The 26,897-nt window shown below is 35.7% G+C and overlaps 1 protein-coding gene across 2 annotated transcripts; it reads right to left on the minus strand.

Moving 5' to 3' along the window:
• Positions 1–117: 117 nt before the first annotated feature.
• LOC100861691 (X-linked lymphocyte-regulated protein PM1-like) lies at positions 118–24,885 on the minus strand. Of its 2 annotated transcripts, NM_001378759.1 has the most exons (9): positions 24,754–24,885; positions 19,348–19,414; positions 18,669–18,703; positions 11,603–11,669; positions 10,995–11,029; positions 3,725–3,842; positions 2,833–2,932; positions 698–796; positions 118–338 (listed from the first exon to the last, which is right to left on the minus strand). In NM_001378759.1, the coding sequence occupies exons 1-9, from the start codon at positions 24,869–24,871 to the stop codon at positions 309–311; spliced, it is 669 nt and encodes a 222-aa protein (NP_001365688.1). In that variant the 5' UTR covers positions 24,872–24,885; the 3' UTR covers positions 118–308. The 2 variants fall into 2 exon arrangements, with proteins under 2 accessions (NP_001365688.1, XP_017174414.1); XM_017318925.1 differs by lacking the exons at positions 10,995–11,029; positions 11,603–11,669 and having other exon boundaries at positions 309–338; positions 24,754–24,871.
• Positions 24,886–26,897: the final 2,012 nt, after the last annotated feature.

Here is a 26,897-nt window from a genome sequence, read left to right on the forward strand (position 1 = left end):
GTTCTATTTTAACTCTAAAGGTATAACTGCTAGTTAACTTTGTAATCACATCACTGGGATTAACTTCCTTCTCAGAATCATCAGAATAACAAGGATTAAAGAAACTTTAAAACTCTGTTTCATAGGAAACAAAAAAGTTAGAGATTTTTTTATTTGTTTTATATATATACCAGCAAGTGAAAATTTTTCATGCTTCATTTTTCTGAAGATGGGAAAGTAGAAGAGTACTTCAGATTATTCTCCATGATGGCTCTTTCAAACATAGACATTTTTTTTCTCAGTTCACCATCTACTCCAAAAAGCATATCTTAGTTCTTGGTCCCCAAGTTCATCAAAACCTAAAACAGAAAAGTACCTCTTATTAAATAAATTACCCATGATACAAATATGAAAGATTCTGTGCAGATGATGTATAGGGTAAAGGTTAAGGTCAGGATTAGGATTAGGGTTAGTGTTAGGGTTATGTTTAATAAAGCAGGATAATTATAGTGTTATTAAAGTATGAGGTACATCTGAGGTCAAATTCCCATTTTATCATTTTATATCTTTAATAATTCATACAAAGCCATTAGGATTTTATGGATAATAGCAGTCATTTCAGTAAGAAATAATTCAAAATAATAAGTAGTTAAAACTTTATGATTATTAAAACATATTTAGATTCCTAAGGTCATTTTATGGACCATGTGCAACATACCTCCATGGACTTCTCATGCATTTCTTTAACTGCTTCCAGGGTCTGGTTCTGACTACATTTGGACAGTTTCAATGCTTGTTGTTCTTTTTGACAACTATTCTACAAATGTAAAAGGAAAACATTAGTATAACAATTCTGTTTATTTTTGTTGTTACTGCCATGCAACATGCATGGCAGTCTAACAATAAAACACTAAATGTATATCTAATACTAAAACATTTATGTGAGCAAAAATAATTCTATATGAAAGTTAAAAGGAATAGTTTTCCAACTGATTTAAAATTTTAACAACTATTTTGACTAAATATATATATATATTTACAATAATATGAAATAACATTATGCTACCAATTGTGGGGTAGGAATTTTTTTTAATGTGAAAGAGTTTTTCATAATGCACAGACTGGCCTTAGCCTCCCAAGTTCTTATGTTTATAGGCATGCACCATGTATACATGAACTCGGTAAAATCCTAGTCTTGGAAGCTTAGATTGGTTTTCTCTAGATTCCAATCTCAAGCAACATATAGAAGTAGTAACATAAAGTTCTCATTGTATTCTTTAGGGTTGCGCACAACCATGATAATTTGCATTAAAAAAAAATTAAGACAAGCCCTTTACACCTTTTCACCTTGGGCTACTACAATCCTGTTTTGCCCTTTATTCACTGTGATCAATTTTTTACCTCACATTTGCACTCAAATCATCATAATTAAGTAAAATTACCTCTAATTTGCAATGCTTATCTTTAAAAAAAGTGCACCTGCATACATTTGGAGACAAAGGGTTAATATTGGGTGTCATCTTTGATTTCACAGTACTGTTTCAGAGACAGAATCTCACTAAACCTAGAGCTCATCATTTATGCTACACCTGCTGGCTACAAAGATCTGGAGATCTTCTTTTCTCTGAACTAAATCTGAGATTGGTTGTTTTAAAATGCTCACAACCACACCAACTTTTTTTTGTTGTTGTGGTGGTGGTTTGTTTTTAGTGTTGCTAGTTTGTTGTTGTTTATTTTGTTGTTGTTGGTGGTGGTGTGGGCATTCATCCCAATGCAGGGAATATAAGCTGGGGTCTCCATGCCTACACGGGAGAAAGATTACCAATTAAACCATCTTCCAGCCCTGTAAATCAATCTTATTGGGCCCACATGCAGCATATGACACATTTAGGGATCTTTTCTTCTTTAAAACTTTCCTTCACTCATGGTAGTTTTCTTTCTACCAGTGGTTCTCTTCCTTTACTGGCTCCCTCTCACCAGCTGCCATATGCAGAATTACAAATTTTGAAGTACCCTGCTGTTCTGTCTTTAGACTCCTTATTTACAGGGATGATCACTTTCCCTTGAAATGTCATCCAGAGTCCAATGTTTAAAAACTGTCTTCAATTGGAGTATTTATTACTTATCTTTAGTTCCTATCTCTTTCCAGAACTGACTCATAATGGCAGGTTCCTCAATGCCTTCTGAGGCAAGAATGAATTTGCTGTTCCTTTCAAATTGAATACTTTCCAAACTATTAACCAGTAAATAAAATAAAATAGTTAATATGATTATCGTTGTCTCAGATCTTACTTGGAAACCAGGTGATGACTCTACAGGTAGAGTAATGGAGACGTGATCTAAAATTGTTTGCTGATATTCTTCCACAGGAAAATTCTTCCAGGGCTGTTGAGATTGTTTGTTTCCATCCTCTGTTGTTACTAAATCTTTACTAAATTTAGGACTGTAAGAACTGATTTACCAAATTGAGTTGGTTTTTTAATATAAACAACAGAGTCCAGGTGAAACCAATAAATAAGCTTTCTCTCTTCTTTGAACTCTGATATATTGTGGTTTTTTTGTTTGTTTTTTTTTTGTTTTTTTTTTTTTTGTAGTCACTGGTAATCATCTCTTGATCTTTCTGCAAATGTCTGCCTCTTGAAAATTTATGATCTGGTATACCATAAAATGCCTAGTCGTTTTCATTGATATAGTATGCAATCAATAGTTTATATCTCAGTAAGACTAGAACAGAAGCAAGGATAGATAGATAATGGAACTTAATTTAGTTTCATATGCTCAACTCAAGGCTAGTTGTTCCATTCCTACTTAGTAATACTAGGTTAAATATTAAGTTTTTTTTATGGTACCAACCACTGATTTTTCTTTTTCTTCATTGAATTTCTGTACATCCATATCAGACTTCTGAAATGTAGTTATATACTGCTCACAAAATTTGTTGTTGATGTTCTTCCTGTAAAGCACAGTAACAAAAGCAGGCACATTTCATACCAATATGAAAATGAACACTCAGAACAAATTCAATTGAACATTTCATACTATAAAAAGAAAAATAGCAGTATAAAATATCTAATGGGAAATCATTATAGATTTTTCCGCTAACATATTATCAGAGAGGTTTTCATTTACGTTTTAGCTTTTCAAAATTAAAGAAATATAAACACACACAACACACACGTAACACACACACACACACACACACACACACACACACACATATATATATATATATATATATATATATATATATATATATATATATACATGTACAAAATTTAATTATATTTCAATGTGGTTTTTTTTTCATTATTTTCTACCAAATATAAGTTCTAATTTATTTTTCATACATTGCCTTAGTAAAGACAGTGCAAAACATGTCAACTAAAATATACAAATTGTCTGCATATGTAATTGTAGTTGTTCCTTTTGAATATTGTTAAACATAATAATCCATAAATTACATTCCTAAGACTATGTGCAAGACTTCTGTATTTCCACAATGAATGTAAATTAAAATTTAAATCTCATTAACATTGACTTAAAGCAGAAAATAAAATTTTCATAGATTTCTATGAATTAGATTTAGTTTGCTTGAAGGCATGATGTTATAGGGTTAACTGTTTAGACAAAATCAAAGCCACACATTTTTACTAAAGAATCAGACATGATATAATTTTTTTAAACTGCAGCCACATATAATTTTTAAAATGATACACATTTGACCCTACAAATATAACAACTCTACCTCTCTCGTTCGTTCGTTTTGCAAAATCTTTCTAATTTCTGGTTGCTGCCTTTGAAAGATTCTTTGACATAAGTTTCCATCCATTTTCTCTTTATGTGAAGCGTCTTATAAATGTCATCTATATTAAAAATAAAGAGTCATTTTGAAGAAAAATTAGATGATTCCATGTATTCAAGTAAAAATAGATATAGATAAATTTCATTCAATAATGCTATGGAAACTTAAAATTAAATGATAGATATCACAAACATGCTTCATACTTTAGAATACTTAGGGTTTGGTATGTTCAGATGAAGGATGTTCAACCTGTAAAGTCTACAGAAATGTTCCACAACATAGAAAAAAACAGTCCATGTATTTTGGATAAGAAATATCTAATCTTATCTGAATTTTAATTTCTGTAAGGAAAATAATTTTGAGCTTCAAGAACAGTTTTCAAAAGAACAAATGCACAAAACAAAGGATCAAAAGTATACTTAATTCTTCATAAGGAAACACTTTTAATAAAGGCTAATTCTTTTCCAAATCTAAAAAAGATGATGCAACTGAAAGAACAAACTTGACTGTGGAACTGTTAGACCCATTGTTTAAAATATTCAATTAAAATAAGAGGGCAACCGGTCATATTGGTTCCCATGTTAATCCTAGTATTCTGGAGGAAAAGGCAGAGAGATATTTGTGTATTCCAGGTTAAGCTGGTCAATATACTGAGTTCCAGGACAGACAGAGCTACAAATGAGACCCTGTCAGAATCAAACCTGCGTTTGATTCCTAGCACCTACATAATGTGCACAAATACCTCCAACTCCAGTTCCAGGGGATGTGATGCCCTGTTCTAAATTCTGCATGCACCAGGTACATATGTATATGACTCACAGACATACTTATAGGCAAAATACCTATATAAATAAAAATAGATAAAAATGTTAAAATCTATGTTTAAAACAATGATCTTCAAGTTTTTTTTTAATCAAAATAAAATTATTTCTAAAGTGAATTGGTAATTATATTTCAGAACATATCCTTTAAAAAAACACTTGAAGAAAATTATGGTAGGAACTTTTGATCAGTAACTGCTGCAGTTCATGAAAATTGTAATGCTTCAGAAAATGTTTAGTACCTTTCTAGCATGCACAGTTAGCTTTCAGTAACTAGGATGAAGCTATATTTCGGTGTACATGTTTAATATTCTCACCATCCATAGTACTAGACAAAATCAGATTATTAAATGATTATTCTGCCTCCTCTAAATAGAGCAAATCCTTCAGTTGAAAAAAAATAATTTGGTAAAATGGGTAACTTGAAAGAAGCAAAATATTATTTTTTAAAAATATAATATTGTTTCATGGGGGTAGAGATATGGCTCAGCAGTTAAGAGTACTTCCTGTTCTTTGCAAAGGACATAGGTTTGGTGTCTAGCACTCATATGGTGGCTCACAACTATCTGACTCCAGTTCCAGGTATCTGAAATAATCAACTGATATCTGAAAAACAGGTACACATGTGGTGCACATATATAACTGTAAGCAAAACACTAATACACATAAATAAGTCCAAAAATAGGTATTAGGAGCATTGTTTAGTAAGCCATGTAAAGATGTTTTTTTGTGTGTGTATGATCCTAGTATTGGAAGCTTAAGCAGGAGATTTCCAGTGTAAAGACTGCATAGGTTAAATAGGAAAATGCAGGCCAGCCTGAACTACATAATGACACCATATCTCAAAGACAAGTTACTGTCTTCTGAGAAAGCTCACTTAGCATTCAGTTACATATAATTTAAAACAGATACTTTAGAATCTGAGTATCATTCTCTCATTGTTTAGTAAGTTGTCTTCCACTTACAGTTACATAATTCATTTCATAAAAAAAAAAAAAAAACAATGAAGGGATTGGAGAGATGATTCAGCAGTTAAGAGCACTGGTTCCCTTCCAGCTTTCTGAGATTGGAGTACCAAAACACACAAGGTGGCTCACTACCTATAACTTCAGTTTCAGGGGATTCAAGGCCTTCATCTGGCTTCCTCAGGTACAAGACACACTAGTTGTGCACATACACACGTGAAAGAAAAAAAAAATAACCATAACATAAAATTTAAAAATAAGTTATAAGGGTTACATTAAAGAATTCAGTTTTGCACTGTGCCATATAAAGAAGGAAGCACAGAAGACTCCTAGAAAAGAAACTGACTTAATATAAAATTAGCACTGGATCAATGAAAATATGTTTCATGTACAGAATTTTGTATACATATCACTTAGCTATGAGTACATGGAACTGTGAAAATGTTTACATCTATTTTTTTTCCTTTTAAAATTCCTTCAAAGCTGTTACAAAAAAGGCTCAGTAGTCAAGAGGGCCTACTGTGAAAAGAGGAGGTTCACAAAGTACTTTTTTTTTTTTAAGGTAAGTAATGTTACTTCATGCTTATCAAAGGATAATTCATCAAAGATGAACTCACAATTCTGAATATCTATGCTCCAAATACAAGGGCAACCAAATTCATAAAGAAATTTTACTAGAACTCAAAGTACATATTGTACCCCATATAATAATAGTGAGAAACTTCAACACCCCACTCTGAGCAACGCAGAGGTCCTGGAAAAAAAGAAATGAAAAAGAGACACTGTGAAACTAATGAGAAGTTATGAAACAATCGGATTCATCAGATACATATATATGTATCTGTCACACACACACAGACACACACATCCAAACATGCACACATATATTGAAGCAAATTCACACACAGTTCTCACTAGATGAAGAGAAATTATTTGAAAAAAAATCAACAAACCTTCATGATAATAGTCTTGGATAGATTAAGAATTTTAAGCACATACCTAAATATAGAAGCAAACCAGAAGCCAACATCAAATTAAATGGAAAGAAACTTGATGCAATCCCACTAAAATAAGACAAGACAGGACTAGACAAGGCTTCTTACTCTTTCCCTACCAATTCACTATAGTACTACAAGTTCTAGACAGAGCAACTAGAAAACAAAAATTGGTCAAAGGAATAAAAATTGGAAAGGAATAAATCAAAATATCACTATTAGCAGATAATAAAATAGTATACTTAAGTGACCACAAAAATTCCATCAGAGAACCCATAAACCTGAAAAACAACTTCAGCAAAGTGGCTAGATATACAATTAACTCAAACAAAACAGTACCTTTCTTCTACTCAAAAGATAAACAGGATGAAAGGCAATTATGGAAACAACACCTTTCAAAAGTCACAAATTATAGTTCCTTGATGTGACTCAAACCAAGCAGGTGAAAGATTTCTATGACAAGAACTTCAAGTCTCTGAAGAAAGAAACTGAAAAATCTCAGAAGATGGAAAGGTCTCCCATGGTCATAGATTAAGTTAGTAAAAATGGCTGTCTTCCCAAAAGCAATCTGCAGATTCCATGCACTCTCCATCAAAATTTAAACTCAATTCTTCGTAGAGACAGAAAGAGCAATATGCAAAACCATTCGGAATATCAAAACTCCAGAATATCCCAAAACTATTCTCAACAATAAAAGAACTTCAGGGGGAATCATCCCTGACCTTAAGCTGTATTATGCAGAAATAGTGATTAAAAAAATGTATGGTAATGGTACAGAGACAATGCCTTCATGAAATGGAGAGATCTAAAATATATCATCCTGTGTGATCTCAAAGGAAAAAAAAACATGGTATGCACTCACTGATAAGTGGATATTATCCTAAAAGCTCAGAATACCCAAAATGTAATTCACAGACCACATGAAGCTGAAGAAGAAGGAAGACAAAAGTGTAGGTGTTTCAGTCCTTCTTAGAATGGGGAACATAATATTCCTGATAGGAAATGTGGAGATCAGGGCAGAGACTTAAGGAATGACCATCCAGATTCTGTCCAACCTTTGGATCCATCCCATATACAGAAACCAGGCACAGTCACTATTGTGGATACCAACAAGTGCTTGCTGATAGGAGCATAATATGACTGTCTCCTGAGAGGCTCTGCCAGGGCTTGGCAAGAACAGAGGCTGATGCTCACAGCCAACAATCAGACTGATCATGGGGTCCCCAGGGGAGCAGTTAGAGGAAGAACTGAAGGAGCTGAAGGGGTTTGCAACCTTACAGGAAGAACAACAATATGAACCGAGCAGACAGACCAGAGCACTCAGGGACTAAGCCACCAAACAAAGAGGGGCACCCATGACTCTAGCGGCATATAGAGCAGAGGATGGTATTGTCAGACATCAGTGGGAGGAGAGGTCCTTGGTCCTGTGAAAGCTCCATGCCCCAGTGTAGGCAAATGCCAGGGTAGGGAGGTGGAGTATGTGGGTGAGTGAACAGGCTCATAGAAACAAAGCAAGTGTCAAATGGAATAGGGATTTCCTGGGATTAAACCAGGAAATGGCTGATATTTGAAATGTAAATAAATACACACACACACACACACACACACACACACACACACACACACACACACAGATGGCTTTAACTGTGTCTTCAGGTGGGTTTACATCTAATCACAGGATGATCTAAATTTTTCCCATTCCTGCTAGTTTTTTGATAAATTAGAGTAAATGTGTCTGCATCTCAATCTCCAAATAAAATCATAGTTGCTCTTATCACAACCAAGCTCCTCAACCTTTTTCATCACAATACAAATCTAAGACAAATCTTAAATATAAAATTCTTCCTGGCTGGACAAATATTTTACTGCTACAGCAAGAAGCTCTGGTTTCAATCTTCAGGAATGAAAAATAAAAACCCCCAAAATTTAGATATAAAAAATAAAGAAGGCATGATTCCTCGGGCCCCATTACATTTCTGAGGCTGAGGACTTCAGGTACAAGGCCAGTCCAGGCTGCAATTGAGGTTTCAGACAATCCTGAGATATAGAGCTAGAGGTTACTTTCCTAAACCAAAACAACAAATAAATAAAGACAGCCTGGTCTGAATTATGTCTGAATTCCCAGCACTTCTGAGGCTGAGAGAAGCCTCTAGTATTTGAGGCAGTTTGGAACCTATATATAGAAATTTCGGCAATGTGGCATTTTCACAACACGTTAAAATGTAGACTGGTCTTCAGTTTCTTTTTAATAAATTCCTGGTGGGAAGCAGTTGCACAGAAGAGGGTTTTGTCTGTTTCATCCACTAAGTGAAGTCCAGTTTACTCACACCTCACATCCCCTGTCCCCAAGAATACTTTCAGGGTCTCCATTTCCTTGGCCTTCCTGATTTCTGCTAGGAGCTAGTCTGTTCAAACTCTTGCACTTACAGTGAAGTTCTCAGTTTTTCTCAGCAGAGGCCTAAGTGGGAAAGGTCGATTGTGAACCTGGAAGTAGCAACTTCCTGAGTCCAGTGAGGGTCACCTAATCTCATTACTCCTGAAGAAACACCTCCAAAACTCCACCTTCATCCCCACCCAGACCCCTAGCTGAACCAGGATTAACCAACAGACAATTGACTACCTCCACTGAGACTTCATCCTACCATGATTCCTCAAGAATTTTGCTTCCTCAAGAACTCTTTGTAGCCACCATACTGGGTAACAGGGTTTGAACAGCAGGAAAATAATCTCAGCCAAGCCCATTGCTGATTGGCTGTGTTTGCACATGAGTACTAAGGGTAAGAGAGGCTCTTTCAGTCATCTGTGATTAAAGCTTCAAAAAGCGGGTAGTATTTTAACTTCCACTACTACCCAGAGGCTTTCCATTTTCTAAGTTTGCAATTCTAACTTGAAAGTTAAAATAAAATGAACTCCAAAGACGACTCTCCTACTTTGTTTCAGATGAAGGGACTGTTCTGTGTAACTCTAAATTGTTTTTTTTTGTTTGTTTGTTTGTTTTGTTTTTTTGTTTCTTTTTTTTTTGTTTTTTTTTTTTAAACTAAAGTGTTTTTGCATGTTTGTATTTATATAACATGTATGACTAGTTCCCCTAGAAACTAGAATAGGATGCCAAAATCCCTGGATCTAGAATTAAAAATGATTTTGAGAATTATGTGGGTTCCAGGAACTAAACCTTGGTTCTGTACAAAAGCAACAAGTGTTCTTAATTTCTAAGCCATCTTTCCATTCCTATCCTGTGTGTGTTTTAAGGTGTGCTGGACCATTTCTCACGATAGATGTTTAATTTTACTATATAATGGAGAGTATAAAAAATGACTTTGTTAATGTTGTCTATTTCCAGAAACAGAAAAACAAACAAACAAACAAACAAAACAGCAACAAAAAAAACATAATTTTAATGGATTGTGTAAATCATAAATAGTTTCAGGATAAAAATGGAGTGTATACATTTCAGTATATGGGTGCATAAGGAGGCCAGATATAGACATCTGTTTTATTCTCAATTATATTCCAAATTTCTTTTTCATTTTCAGTTTTTTTTTTCAAGTCAGTGTTTATCTGTATAGCTCTGGTTAACCAGGAACTCACCCTGTATACCAGGGTGGCATCAAAATCAAAAATCTCCCTGCCTCTGCCTCCCAACGTCTGGGATTAAGGCATGTGCCACCACTGACTGACCCAACTTAAAACTTGAGATAGGTTCTCTCTGAATATGCAGCTAACCAATGCCACTACCTCGGCTAGCCAGCAAGCTGTCTCCACCTACTCAGCACTGGTTGGCAGCCTGCATTTTAGAAGTGGATTCTAGGCCCCCACTTTTATTTTCAAGAAAAACATTTTACTAAAACAGCCATCTCTCTAGCCACTCTTCAAGGTTTGTTCTGTTGCTATAGACACTGCAATTTTTTGTTTGTTTGTTTTTTGTTTGTTTGGTTTCTTTTTCTATTTCTCTAATCATGGCTAAGTTTAGGCTCCTAAAATGCTTAGTGGTGGTTTTGCTTGTTTCCTTACAACAGCAAATTGGTTTTCTTGCTCACTTTACAATTTGCAGCTAATTTGGCACACTGGACGAACTGACATTTCATTTACTAGTCTTATTGCTGTGTTTTGTTTCTTTGGTGCTTTTTTTTTTTTTTTTTTTTTTTTTAATTTGCTGGGTTTGTTTTTTTTTTGCTGGTTTTCTGTTTTTGTTTTTGTTTTCACCACTGAAGATGAAATTTATAACTTTTAATGGTGCTTTACCACTGAGCTACATCTTTAGTTAATCTTTAGTTTTGAATGTTGGATGAGAAGTTATCTGTGTGTATTTTTTAACGAAAACTATAATTTCTGTGAAGCCTACAATTATCCCCCTATGCTATAGGTTCTATAGAGATCTGTTTCCCTCGTTTGGCCTCTTCAAGAAACAGGGAAATATTTCTAAAACACATACCTCCAGATTTATCCAACATACTGCCTACTTCATGTCTGTGAAGACAGAACAATAAAAAATTAAAGCAAAAATATAGTAGACTGGTAGGCCATTTTTTTTTACCACACACAAAACTTTACACAGAACCTTCTTTAATTTTTTATAATAAATATATAATGTTTGGTTTGGAACAAATGTCATATGCATATAAAATATATGGTGGACTACCAAATTGAACTTGAATTATTTACTTTTAACAATTCATACGTTTACACCCCACAAGGAGTTTATTCATAACTCTCCCACAATTGCCAAGACCCTTTTTTCCCCCAGATAGTCCCCTACTTATTTTTATGATGTTTCTCCTTTTCTTTGAGTGTGTCAAAGATCACATGCAGGTGGTCCTATTGTATGAGTTCCTATGTGTTTGTGATCACAAAGTCTAAAGGATCCCAAGCTGGGCTTGAACTTAACATATATCAGCATCTGACATTGAAATGCTGATCTTCCTGAATCTAGTTTTCCAGTGAAGGTAACACAAACACTACTTTTGAAGTACTTTATTGAACTGGCAAAAAAAAAAGAAAGAAAAAAAAAGAGAAAAAAAGAAAAAGAATTGAAAATATTACCCCATGTCTTCATCTCCTTTTACTTGAGGCGATATATTTTCATCTTTACCAATTGCTGGGTTATTTACTGTATTGACAATAGAAAATGTAAACATTTGAAAGTATGCAATATTAGTAATAGTTAATAAAGTACTATCAATTTGAATTTCTTTGGAAAAACTGCCCATTTTGAGTTTTTGAAACAGATTTTAAAAATTAATTAAAATTAAGTACATCCAGGAAATCTAGGACACAAGGAGAAGAAAAAACATAAGGATAACAGGTATAGATGAGAAGTAAGATTTCCAAATTATAGGGCCAGTGAATATCTTCAACAAAACTATAAAAGAAACCTTTCCTAACCTAATGAAAGAGATGTCCATGAACATACAAGAAGCATGCAGAACTCCAAATAGTTTGGACCAGAAAAACAACAACAAAAACAAAAATCCCTGCCATCATATATTAATCAAAGCACCAAATGAACAAAACAAAGAAAGAATATTACAAGCAGTAAGGTAAAATGGTCAAGTAACATATACAGGAATTCCTATCAGAATTACACCTAACTTCTCCCCAGAGACTATGAAAGCCATAAGATCCACGGTAGATATCATACAGACACTAAGAGAGCAGAAATAAGAGCCAAAGCTATAATATGCAGTAAAACTATTTTACCATAGATTGAGAAAACAAGGTATTCCGTGAAAAAACAATATTTACACAATATCTTTGAACAAACCAAACCCTTCAAGGGATAATAAAGGGAAAACTCCAATATAAGGAGGGAAATCACATGCTAGCAAAAGCAAGATATTAATCTTGAAGTAAACCTAAAAGAAGATAGCTACATGAACAAAATTCCAACAAAAATAACAGGAAGAAACAAAGACTTTGTCTTAGTATCTCTTAATATCACCATATTCTATTCACCAATTAGAAAGAAATAGACAAACAGACTGGATGTGTAAGCAAGACCCAGCATACCAGAAACAAACCTCAGGGACAAAGACAGATATTTCCTCACAGTAAAAGGCTGGAAAACAATTTTCTAAGCAAATGTTCCAAAGAAACAAATTTGGAGTAGCCATTCTAATATCAAATAAATTTGACTTTCAACCCAATGTTATCAAAAAAGACAAGGAGTGGCACTTCATATTCATCAAAGTTAAAATTTACCAAGATGAATTTTCAATTCTAAACATTTATAGTCCAAATGCAATGGCATCCATATTCATATAAGAAACTTTAGTACAGCTCAAAATGCACATTGCACCACACACAATAATAGCAGAAGACTTCAACAACCCTCCTCATCAATGGAAAGATCCTGGAAAGAAAAATTAAAAAAAGACACAGTTAAACTAACAGAAGTTATGAAACAAATACATTAGTTGATATCTATAGAACATTTTATTTTAGAACAAAAATTGTCCATTCTGCTCAGCACCTCATGACGCCTTCTCCAAAATTAACAATATAATCAGTCACAAAACATGCCTCAACAGATATAAAAATATCCAAATAATCTCATACATCCTATCTAATCACCAAGGACTAAGGCTGATCTGAAATAATAATATAAATAATTGAAAACCCATGTACACGTAGAAGGTGAACAAAAATCCAGTCAGTGATAAATCAGGTAGGGAAGAAATAAAAAAAATAAATAAATAAATGTAAGACTTTTTAGAGTTTAAAAAAAAATGAAGTTACTACATACCGAAAGTTGTGGAACACAACTAAAGCAGTGTTAAAGGGAATCTCATAGCTCTGAATGCCTCTAAATAGAAACTGGAGAGAAGATACAGTAGTAGGTTGACAGCACACCTAAAACCCCTTGAATAACAGGAAGGAAATTCACCCAAGAGGAGTTGAAGGCAGGAACTAATCACACTCAGGGCTGAAATCAAACAAGTGGAAACAAAGGAACTATAACATAAAATCAAACAAACTAGGAGCTGGACCTTTGAGAAAGTCAACAAGATAGATAAAACATAAGCCAGACTAATTACAGGGCACAGGGAAAATATCAACATTAACAAAACCAGTAATGAAAAGGGAGACATAACAACAGATACTTAGTAAATCCAAAAAAATCATCAGATCCTACTATATAAGCCTGTAACTTAGAAAAGTGGAAAATCTGGATGAATTGGACAATTATCTAGACAGATGTCAGGTACTAAATTTCAATCAGGTTGAGATAAACCCTGTAAACTCTCCCATAATCCCCAAAGAAATAGAAGCAGTCATTAAGAGCTCCCCCCTCAAAAAAAAAAAAAAGCCCCGTATCTGATGGGTTTAGTACAGATTTCTATCAGGCTTTCAATGAAACACCAATACCAACAATCTTCAATCTATTATGCAAAAACAAAAGAAAATGAACACTACTTAATTTGTTCTATGAAGCCACATTTACTCTTATACCCAAACCATACAAAAACCCAATGAAGACAGGATACTTCAGACCAATTTAACTTATAAATATTGATGCAAAAATACTCAATAACATCCTGTTAAACACAATCCAAGAACACATCAAAATGATCATTCTTCATGATCAAGCGGCTTCATCCCAGGGATACAGGAATGGTTCAATATATGGGAATCCATCAATGTAATCCAATATGTAAAGAATCTCAAGGAAAAAAAACACAGTATTATCTCATTAGACGCTGAGGAATCATTTAAAAAAAATCAACACACCTTCATGATGAAGTCTTGGATAGATTCAGAAAGCAAGGCCCATAACTAAACATAGTAGCAAACCAGGATCCAACATCAAAATAAATGGAGAGAAACTCGATGCAATCCCACTAATATATGACAAGGCTTCCCACTCTCTCCCTACCTATTCACTATAGTACTAGAAGTTCTAGCCAGATTAAATAGACAACAAAAAGAGGTCAAAAAGTTAAAAATTGGAAAAGAACAAATGAAAATATCACTATTAATAGGTAATAAGATAGTATATTTAGTGACCCCCAAAAAATCCTCTAAAGAACCCTTAAGCCTGAGAAACAACTTTAGCAAAGTGATTGGATATACAATTAACTCATATAGATCAGTAGCCTTCCTCTACTCAAAGGATAAACAGGCTGAAAAGGAAGTTATGGAAGCAACACTCTTCACAATAGTCTCATATTTTAATAACTTGGTGTGACACGAAAAAAGCAAGTCAAAGTTCTGTAGGACAAGAACTTCATGTCTCTGAAGATAGAATTGAAATTCTCAGAAGATGGAAAGATCTCCCATGGCCATAGATTGGTGTCCCAAATAATTTAGTAAAAATGTCTATCTTGCCATAAGTAAGCTCTGATTCCATGCCCTCTCCATCAATATTCAAACTTAATTCTTTATAAAGATAGAAAGAGCAATATGCAAAATCATTTAGAATAACGAAAATCCAGGATATTGTAAAACTATTCACAACATTAAAAGAACTTCAGGGGGAATCATCCCTGACCTCAAGCTGTATTATAGAGAAATAGTGATAAAAATGTATAGTGACCATAAAGAAAAAATGACTTCAGGAAGTTCACACGCAAACGGATAGGTCTAAAGTATATCATCCTGTATGAGGTAACACAATCCCAAAGGAAAAAATATGGTATGCACTCACTGATAAGTGGATATTATCCTAAAAGTTCAGAATACCCAAAATGTAATTCACAGACCACATAAACCTTAAGAAGGAAGAAAAAAGTGTGCATGTTTCCGTCCTTCTCAGAATGGGGAACAAAATACTACTGGGAGGAAATATGGAGACAAAGTGCAGGCCAGAGACTGAAGGAACGACCATTCAGAATCTGCCCCACCTGTGGATCCATCCCGTATATAAACACCAGACCCTGTCACTATTGTGGATACCAACAAATGATTGCTGAAAGGAGCCTAATAAGGCTGTGCCCTTAGGGGCTCTGCCAGAGGTTGGCAAAAACAGAGGCTCATGCTCACAGCCAACAATCAGACTGATTATGGGGTCCACAGTGGAGGAGTTAGAGGAAGGACTGAAGGAGCTGAAGGGGTTTGTAATCTTACAGGAAGAACAATAATATGAACCAAGCAGACCGCCCCCCTCCCCCCAGAGCACTCAGGGACGAAGCCAGCAAACAAAGAGGGGGACCATGGCTCCAGCTAAATACATAGCAGAGGATGTCCTTGTCAAACATCAGTGAGAGGAGAGGTCCTTGGTCATGTGAAGTTTGGTGTCCCAGTGTAGGCAAATACCAGAGCAGGGACATGGGTGTTGGTGGGTGGGGGAACATGCTCATAGAAGCAGAGGGAGGGTGGAATGGTAAAGGGAATTTCTGGGGTGAAACCAGGAAATGACTAATATTTGAAATGTAAATAAACACACACACACACACACACACACACACACACACACACACACCTAATATGATGGCTTTAACTGTGACTTCAAGTGGGTTTATATGCAATCACAGGATGATCTAAATTTTGGTCCCATTGTTGCTAGGGTTTTGATAAATTAGAGTTAATGTGTTTGCATCTCAATCTCCAAATGAAATCATGGTTGCTTTTATCATAACCAAGCTCCTCAATTTTTTTCATCATAATACAAATCTAAAGCAGATCTAAAATATAAAGTTTTTCTGGCTGGACAAATATTTTACTGCTACAGCAAGAAGCTCTGGTTTCAATCTTCAACAAGGAAAAAAGGAATAAAAAACAAACAAACAAACAAACAAACAAACAAAAATTTAAATATAAAAAATAAAGAACACATATTTCCTCAGGCCCAGGTACATTTGTAAGGCTGGGGACTTCAGTTTCAAGGCCAGTCAAAGCTGCAGGTGAGGTTTCAGACAATCCTGAGATATAGAGTTAGAGCTTACTGTCCTAAACCAAAACAACAAATAAATAACAACAACCTGGCCTGAATTATGTCTGAAGTCCCAGCACTTCTGAGGCTGAGAGGAGCCTCTGTATTTTGAGGCAATTGGAGCCTATACATAGAAATTTCGGGAATCTGCCATTTTAACAACAGGTAGAGGTAAATGAAGACTGGTTTTCAGTTCGTTTTTAATGAATTCCTGGCAGGCAGCAGCAGCTAAAAGAAGGTTTTAGTCTGTTGGCTCCACTAACTGACTTCCAATTTACTCACTCCTCACCTCCCCAAGCCCCAAGAAGACTTCCAGGGTCTCCAATTCCCTGGCCTTCCTGCTTTCTGTTAGAAGATAATTCTGTTCAAACCCCTGCCCTTAGCGAAGTTCTCTGTTTTTCTCAGCAGAGAACTAAGTGGGAAAAGTTGATTGTGAGCCTGGAAGCAGTACCTTCCTGAGTCCAGTGAGGGTCACCTCCTCTCCTTACTCCTAAAGTAACACCTCCACCCCTCCACCTTCTTCCCCACACAGGCCCCCAGCTCAAACAGTATTAATCATCTTTCAACAGACAATTGACTACCTCTACTGAGACTTCTCCCTACCATGCTTCCACAAGAACTCGGCTTGATGACTACCACAAAGCATACTGGGTAACAGGGTTTGGATAGCGGGAAAACAATCTCAGCCAAGGCCCTTGCTGATTGGCAGTGTTTGCACATGTGTACTAAGGGTGAGAAAGGCTCAATCAGTCGTCTGTCATTGAAGAGCAAAAAGGAGGTAGTATTTTAGCTGCCACTACTACCCAGAGGCTTTCCATTTTCCAAGTTTACAATACTAACTTGAAAGCTAAAATAAAACGGACCCCAAACAAGACTCTCCTACTTTGTTTCAGATGAAGGTGCTGTTGTTTGTAATTTTCAATTGTTTTATTTATTTAAGTAATTTGTTTTTGCATGTTTGTGTTTATAAACATGCATGTGTGGTGCACATAGAAACTAGAAGAGAATTCCAAAACCCATGGATATAGAATTAAAAATGGTTTTGAGCCATTGTGTGGGTCCTAGGAACTAAAACTTGGTTCTGTCCAAGAACAACAAGTGCTCTTAATTTCTAAGCCATCTTTCCATCCCTGTCCTTTGTGTCTTTTAAGGTGTGCTGATCATTTTTCTTGAAAGATGTTTCTTTGTACTATACAGTGGAGATTACAAAATTATAACACTTTCTTAATATTGACAATTTGCTCATAGAGAAAAAACAAAAAGACAAAAACCATCATTTTAATGGATTGTGTAAATCAGATAAAGAGTATTGTAAAAAACTGATGTATATACATTCCAGTATAAGTATGCATAAGAGGGCGACAAATAGACATTTGCTGCATTCTCAATCACATTCCAACTTCCTTTTTTTTTTTTTCAAGGCAGGGTTGTAGTCCTGGACCTCACCCTGGTTACCAACTGCTGGGATTATGGCATGAACCACCTCTGACTGCCCAAATTTAAAACATGAGACAGGTTCTCTCTGAATCTGCAGCTCACCAATGCCACTAGCCTGGCTAGCCAGCAAGCTGTCTCCAACTACTTTTCACTGGGTTGCAGCCTGCATTTTTAAAGCCGATTTAAGACCCCCTCCTTAATTTATATACTTTCAAATAAAGCACATTACCAAAACAGCCATCTCTCTAGCCCCTCTGAGAGGTTTGTTCTCTTGTGGTAGCCACTGTATATTTTTTTTTATTCTCTAATCATGCCTAAGTTTAGGCTCCTAAAATGCTTATTGCTGGTTTTGCTTGTTTCCTTACAAGAGCAAACTGGGTTTCTTGCTCATTTTACAATTTGCAGTTAATTTGGCAAACTGGACAACCTAACATTTCATTTGCAAGACTTATAACTGTGTTTTGCTTGTTTGGTAGGATTTTTGTTAATTTGGTGCATTTGTTGGTTTCTTTGGGGTTTTTATTGTTATTGTTTTGTTTTGTTTCTTTGTTTGTTTTTGTTTGTTTATTTTTGCCACTGAAGATGAAACTCATCACTTTTAAATGGTGATTTACCACTGAGCTACATCTTCAGCTAATCTTGCATTCTGAATGTTTGCTGAGAAGTTATCTCATATGTGTTTTAAAGGAAACTACAATTACTGTGAACCCAAAATTATCCCCTTTTGCTATACAGTCTAGAAATCTGATGCCCTCTTCTGACCTCTTTAAAAAACAGGCAAATACCTCCAAAAACACATACCTTCAGATTTATCCAACATACTGTCTACTTCATCTCTGTGAAGAAAGGAAAATAAAAAAATTAATGCAAGAAATATAGTGGACTGGTAGGCATTTTTCTTACCCACACAAAACTTTAAAAAGAACTTTCTTTTAATTATTTATAATAAATATATAATGTTTGGTTAAGAACAAATGTCATATATATATATATATACATATATATACATATGTATATGTATGTGTAGATATATATATTATATATGTATGTATGTATGTATATATATATATATATATATATATATATATATGTATATATTACATGGTGGAGTATCAAAGTGATCTTGTATCCTTTACTTTTACCAATTCATACATTTACACCCACAGTAGTTTATTCATTACTCTCCCACTCTTGCTGAGACCCTTGTTCTTGCCAGATGGTCCCCCTCTTATTTTCATGATTTTTCTCCTTTTCTTTGTGTGTATATCTTGGAAGATCTCAGGCAGGTGGTCATATTATACTAGTTGCTATGTGTTTGTTATCACAAGGTCTGAAGGACCTCAAGCTAGGCTTGAACTCAACATATAGCAGTGTCTGATTTGTATTGCTATCTTCCTGAATCTACTTCTCCAGTGAAGGTAATACAAACACTACTTATGAAGTAATCTATTGAGCTGGCAAAAAATATTGAAAATGTTACCCCATATCTTCATCTGCTTCTGCTTGAGGCGATATATTCTCATTTTTATCAAATGCTGGGCTCTTTACTGTATTAACAATAGAAAACAGAAACATTTGAAAGGATTCTATATAAGTAATAGTTAATAAAGTACTATCGATTTGAATTTATCTGGAAAAACTCTCCATGTAAATTTTTGGAAGAGATTTTAGAAAGGAAATATTTACACCGAGAAAATCCAGGACACAAGGAGATGACAAAACTTAAGGATAATAGGTATCAATGACAAGTAAGTTTTTCAAATTTAGGGACAGTGAATATATTCAACAAAATTATAGAAGAAAACTTCCCTAACCTAAAGAAAGAGTTGCCTATGAATATACAAGTAGCCTACAAAACTCCAAATAGTTTGGACCACAAGAGAAATTTCTTCCATCATATAGAAATCAAAACTCCAAATGCATAATAAAAAAAAAAGAAAAGAAAAAGAAGAATATTAAAAGCACTAAGGGAAAATGGTCAAGTGACTTATAAAGGAAATCCTATCAAAACTATACCTAACTTATCCCCAGAGATTATGAAAGCCATAATATCCAGGGCAGATGTCATACAGACCCTAAGGGAAAAGAAATGCCAGACAAGGCTACTAGATGCATCAAAAAATTTTACAATAGATTGAGAAAACAAGGTATTCTGTGAAAAAAAAAAAACGATATCTACACAATATGCTCGAACAAATCCAGCCCATCAAGTGGGTAATAATGGGAAAACTCCAATATAAGGAGGGAAATTACACTCTAGAAAAACCAAGAAATTGATCTTGAAGCAAACCTAAAAGAAGAAAGCTACATGAATCACATTCCAACTCTAACAACAAAAATAACAGGAAGCAACAACTACTTTTCCTTAATATCTCATAATATCAGCGGACACAATTCACCAATAAAAAAAAACATAGAATAACAGACAGGATGTTTAAGCAAGACCAAGCATACTAGAAACAAATCTCAGGGACAAATACAGATATTACCTTAGAGTAAAAGGCTGGAAAACAATTATCCAAGGAAATGTTACAAAGAAACAAGTTGGAGTAGCCATTCTAATATCAAATAAATTCGACTTTCAACCCAAAGTTATCAAAAAAAAAAAAAAGAGGAGGGACACTTCATATTCATCAATGTTAAAATTTGCCAAAATGAATTCCCAATTCTGAACATTTATACGCCAAATGCAATGTCATCCACACTCATAAAAGAAACTTTAGTAAAGCTCAAAAACACACATGAATAGAGCATTAAAAGAAACCTTGACTAAATTGGTTTTAGAGACCTGCAGAAAAGATTATGCAGCTCTTTTTCCCTTCACCTTGTTCTGAGTATGGAACACCACAGGGAAATTTAAACTTACACCATTCGAACTCCTCAACTGGGGACCCCCCCCCTTTAACAGAAGCAGGTGGAATGTTTGACCCTCATGTTTCTTTTTCAGAACTCCCACTAGCTCACTTGAAGGACCTACAACTGGTCAGAAAAGATGCCTTGGAAATGTTGAAACACAATAAAAAACTTAAACAAAAACAAAAAAACAAAAAACATACGAACCAGAAACCATCTTGGTGCCACATAAATTTCAAACAGGAGTACCTGTCCTGGTCTGGTGCCACCATTCTGGCAAACTTGAACTCAGATCAAAAGGACTTTCCCTGATGATTCTCACAAGCCCTGCTGCCACACCTCCAGTATGTGCCCAGTTCTGGCATCCAGCCTGCCATGGCCCACTGGCCTGGCACTGCTCACACACAGTGGGCACTGCACAGGAACCTCCCTCCCTCCCTCCTCCCAATGGCAAGAGGCTCTTTTGTCTCATTCAATGGGCTTCTGAGGTTCTCAATCTTACATATCCTAAAGCTGTGACCTCATGTTGGCTTTGTTTGGCAGCTGGGTCAGAGGTTTAATTTTCTAACTTATAAGATCAGAACTATGTACTAGAAGGAGTGGGAAATGTGAGACCACAACATAGAGCGTTTCTCCCTGGAAGGTAAAGCACCTGGACATTCTCCAAGATTGTTTTCCCTGATTTATAAAAATACAGCCAGAAAGAGACTCTATGTTCTCTACAGCCACCAAAAATCCTTTTGGTTTCTGAGCCTTACAGCTAGAGATTCAAAATTGGAGTTTTGACAAGGACATCTGGGCAGAGAAGAACACTCCTCCCATCTCTTCCCAACTCCTCCAAACTCTCCTCCCAACTCATCCCAATTCCTCAGCTAGCTATTAAAAACCTTCTTCTGTCACATCTCAGAGTCATACGCCCCTGCCCTGCACAGTGGAAGGAGTTTGTCCTTAGCTAGCTGATAATAAAAACTCTTGCAGTTTGCATCAGGTATCGATTTCTCTCAAGTCATTGGGGTGCTGGCCAGCTCATCCCGGGACTTTACTGGACTTGAGAGGAGGTCCATCTTCGGGGTCTTACACATGGAGACCTAAGACCAAAATTCTTCAAACTAATATGCAAAATCAAAAGAGAAGGAACACTATTGAATTTGTTCTATGAAGCCAGATTACAATTATATTCAAACCATACAAAAACACAATGAAGAAAGGAAACTTCAGACCATTTTCCCTTATGAATTTCGAAGCAAAAATACTCAATAAAATCACTGCAAACCAAATAAAAGAATACATCAAAACGATCATCCATCATGGTCAAGTAGACTTCATCCCTGTAATGCAGGGATGGTTTAATATATGGAAATTTGTCAACTTAATCCACTATAGAAACAAACTCAAAGACGAAAACAACATGATCACCTCATTAGATGCTGAGAAAGCATTTGACAAAACACAACACCCATTCATAATAAAAGTCCAGGAAAGGTCAGGAATTCAAGGCCCATATCTAAACATAAAAAAAAAAAATACAATAGACAGCAAACGAGTAGGAAACATTAAACTAAATGAAACAATCTCATTAAAATCAGGGACTAGACAAGGCTGCCCACTTTCTTCATACCTATTGAATATAGTAGTTGAAGTCCTAACCAGAGCAATTAGACAACAAAAGGAAAACAAATGAATACAAATTGGAAAGGAAGAAGTCAAAATATCACTATTTCCAGAATATATGATAGCATGTATCAGTGACCCAAAAATGCACCAGAGAAATCGTAACCATATATATGACTTCAGTGCAGTAGGTGAATATAAAATTAACTCAAACATATCAGTGGCCTTTCTCTACTCAAAGGAAAAAGAGGATGAGAAAGAAATTTGGGAAAACTCACCCTTCACAATACTCACAAATAATATAAAATAGCTTGGTGTGACTCTAAATTAGAAAGTGAAAGATATATATGATAAAAACTTCATGTCTCTGAAGAAAGAAATGAAACAAGATCTCAGAACATGGAAAGAACTCCCATGCTCATGGATTGGAAGGATTAATATAGTAAAAATGGCTGTTCTGCCAAAAGTAGTTTATAGATTCAATATAATCCCCATCAAAATTCCAACTCAATTCTTTACTGAGTTAGAAAGGGCAATTTACAAATTCTCCTGGAATTTGAAAAAAACAAACAAGCAACAACAACAACAACAACAAAAAACCAACAACAACAACAACAACAAAAAACAAAAACCTGGTATAGGAAAAACTATTCCCAACAATAAAAGAACCTCTTGTGGAATCACCATGCCTGACCTCAAAGTGCACTACAAAGCAATTGTGATAAACACTACATGGTACAGGTATAGTGGTAGACAGGTAGATAAATGAAATAGAACTGAAGTCAGAGAAATAAACCTTTAGTCACTTGATCTTTGACAAAGGAGCTAAAACCATCTAGTGGAAAGGAGACAGCATTTTCAACAAATGGTGTTGGTTCAATTGGCAGTTAGCATGTAGGAGAATGTAAATTGATCTATTCTCATCCCCTGTGCAATGCTCAAGTCTAAGTCGATCAAGGGACTGCACATAAAACCAGAGACACTGAAACTTATAGAGGAGAAAGTGGGGAATAGCCTGGAATACATGGGCAAAGGGGGGATATTCTTGAAAAAAAATACTACCAATGTCTTGTGCTATAAGATTAAAAATGGACAAATGGGACCTCATAAAACTGATAAGGTTATACCCAGAAGTTCAAACTTGTAATAAGGAAACATGCTTCACTTTGTCCATAGCAGCCTTTTGTATAATAACAAGAAGCTGAAATGAACCCAGATGACTCTCTTTAGAGGAATGTATATAGAAAATATGGCACATTTACTTAATGAATTACTACACAGCTATTAAAAACAATGAATTCATGAAATTTTTATACAAATGGATGGATCTGGATGATATCTTCCTAAGAGAGTTAACCCAATCACAAAAAACACACATGATATTCACACATTGATGAGTGGATATTATCCCTGAAGCTCAGAATAACCAAGGTAAAATGTGCAAAACCCATGAAACTGAAGAAGGAAGACCAAAGTGTGGATATGCCGTTCCTTCTTAGAATGGGGAACCAAATAATCATGGAGGGAGTTACAGAGACAAAGATTGGAGCTGAGAATAAAAGAATACAGAGACTGCCTCACTTGGGGATCCATCCCATATACAACCACCAAATCTACTGAAGATGCCAACAAGGGATTGGGTGCAGGAGAATGATATAGTTGTCTCCTGAGAGGATCTGCTAATGCCTGACAAATAAAAAAGTGGATGTTCACAGACATCCTTTGGACTTAGCACAGGGTCCCCAATTATGGAGCTGGAGAAAATACCTAAGGAGCTTAAGGAGTTTGCAGGCCCCTAGAAGAAAAAACAACATGAACTAACAAGTACCCCACAATTCCATGGGATTAAACCACCAATCAATGAAAACAAATAATGGGATATATGATTCCAGCTTCTTATGTAGCAGAGGATGGACTAGTCAGGCATCAATGGGAGGAGAGACACTTGTTCCTGTAAAGATCCTATGCCCCAGTATGGGGGAATACCTGGGTTAGGAATTGGTAGATGATGTGTTGGGGAGATGGGGGAGAGGGGAGAGGACAGGAGATTTTTTGGAGTGGAAACTAGAAACGGGGATAATATTTGAAATGTAAATAAGGAAAAGTTATAATAGAAAAAGAAAGGAAATAATTTATTTGCAAGTTTTATGAAATAAATTCATGTTTGGCAAACATATTATACGAACAATGTTCATGTCTTTTCTTGAGGTGAAATTAAGAAAGTTCTTCTCTCTCAACATATGCTGATATAGTTCCAAGAGTAGGTTTATGTGCTGCAAAACCTTGTATATAGGAATAGAGAGATATAGGTAAAATTAGAAATGAAGTATATGTAAACTCTTAACAAAGACTTCTTCCATTTCAGGTGACTAGGTAAAGTCTAATGAACTGCAGGACACAATTAATACTGGAAATGCGATACCTTCCGAAAGAGCCTCCTCTGAAACTTTTATGTCATCGTCCTCATCATCAAAGTCCAAAAGTAATAAGTAACCTTCCTTTGGTATCACCTTCAATTTCTTAAGAGCCATTCTTCTCATAAGAACTCAGTAGTCTTCTTAGTTTAAAAAAAAAAAACAATAAAAATAAAAAGGAAAAAAAAAGAACTTAGTTACCTGATTAAAAATTATCATTTAAATAATTAAAAATAACAAAAAATCAAATAATTATTTTAGCTCAATGAAAGATCATTTCTTTTTTTACTTAACATGTATATTTTTAATCAATTGCCTTTATCAGAGAGTTCTGTGTACATATTCAATATGGTGATGCATATATATATACACTTACCCGTACCATTTCCTCCGTGTATCCCATTTATCATGTCCCTCTCCCTCACAACTTGTTTTAAAAACTTCTTTAACTCACTTCTTTAAAAACCTCCTTTAGAACCTAAATTATTAGTCTGCCATTTCTCAGTTTAAAAAGAGACAAAAACTGGCCAACCTTCAACATATGAGTCCTCCCCTCCTCCCAAAAAACGATGAGCAACATCCTTTAACCTTTGAGGTATCTGAATTTTGGTCCTATCTCCCACAGAATATTTTTAAACAAAACATCAGCAATTCTGTTTACCAGTTTATCTCAGTCTAACGTAAACTCACAGTTCTATCCAGAAAGATAAAGAACATGGTAACTGTATATTCATATCAAAAAGATCCACCACTAAGTCTACAAAAAAACATGAACTACCACCACCACCCACACAGAAAGACCTTATATTGGAGAAATTAGGGATTTGGGGAAGCCGAGGATTTCAAACATCTGAAGATTGTAAGTTCAAGGCCAGGCCAAGCCGGGCCAGCTGAAACTACAAAGATAGATCCCATCCTACAGAAACTAAACTGAGAGAAAAAGCTGAACTTGGTGGTGCAAGTCTTTAATCCCAATACATGGGAGACTGAGACAGAAAGATCTGTGGTCAGAATCCATCCCCAATGACTTATGAATCTCTTACAATTATCTCCTCTTCTTCTTTTCATTCATCTTCCTATGCCATTCTACTGTCTGCAATGTTCATACAGTCTATACTAAAGGAACACACCATAGAGAAGACAATGAGGAGGGAGGAATCCTCAGTGTGTTTCTAAGGGATCCTGAATATCACACAGGACAATCGCCAAGGCATCTCACCAATGGCTCCCTGTTCCCTGACCCACAGTCCTGCAGCTGGTTCTCTGATCCTATCCCCAGGCCCCAAGCTTTTCTCTTCCAAGGGTTCCCAATTCTCTATGGCCCTGACCTGTTCGATCCTCTTCCATGAATATGGTCCTCCACCTTCCATTCACCCTCAGATTCCACAGAAAATGGCGATCAGGAGGCTTTTCCTCACATAGTGGGCTCCTGGGCCTGAGATTCCCCACCCTGTCACACCTCGATTAACTGTCCAACAACCCTGATCAGGGCAGACTATCACTTACAGCTCATCTAAGAGGAGAACACCTTCCAAACCGCACCCTTCTGTGCTTAGCTCCTCAATGGCAAAAAAAAAAAAAAAAAAAAAAAAACCGTTGTCAGGGGCCACACCCAGACAGAAGACTCAGAGGATCCTTTGTGATGCCAGCTGGAGCAAATAGGTCTCACCAAAGGACTGTGCTGATTGGCTGAATACACCCTGCGCATGCGTTCACGGAATACCAAGTACTTTGAAGGGAGATTTTAGAAGGTGGGAGTAATCTACTGGCTTTAAGACAAATGATTTCCAGTTTGTTGGTTGACAAGTGCTTACAAACTTGAAAATCCAGAACAAATATGTAACATATGAAATACAGCAAATGGCTCTACTTAATTTCAGCTGTAGAGGCTCTTGTAAGCATTTTTGGTTTTTTATTTATTTATGTGCATAAACATTTAATAATGTGGACTTCTGCATGTACACACGCACACCAGAAGAGTCTATGCTGCCCTAAGAGTTCAGAAGGGAACATGCAGATTTCCTACAACCCCTGGTACTCTCCTTTCTCTACTTTCCTAGTCCTCAGCTTGATAGAAGAGTGTGCTAGGCAGTGCAGGCCCTCTCTCTCTCACTTATGTGCTTGGCCACTCAGGCCCACTCTCTCACTTAGG

The sequence above is a fragment of the Mus musculus genome, assembly GCF_000001635.26.
Source record: "Mus musculus strain C57BL/6J chromosome Y unlocalized genomic contig, GRCm38.p6 C57BL/6J MMCHRY_CTGU1".
In the NCBI taxonomy this organism is placed as follows: Eukaryota; Metazoa; Chordata; class Mammalia; order Rodentia; family Muridae; genus Mus; species Mus musculus.

Bases quoted from the DNA above. Each gene is read 5' to 3' on its own strand.
- LOC100861691 (NM_001378759.1), bottom strand. From the start codon at position 24,871: ATGAGAAGAATGGCTCTTAAGAAATTGAAGGTGATACCAAAGGAAGGT. The intron at 11,670-18,668 runs GTATGTGTTTTT...TTGTCAATACAG, and splicing joins TATGTTGGATAAATCTGAAG to TAAATAACCCAGCAATTGGT. The intron at 797-2,832 runs GTTGGTACCATA...TTACATTTGTAG, and splicing joins AAGAAAAAGAAAAATCAGTG to AATAGTTGTCAAAAAGAACA.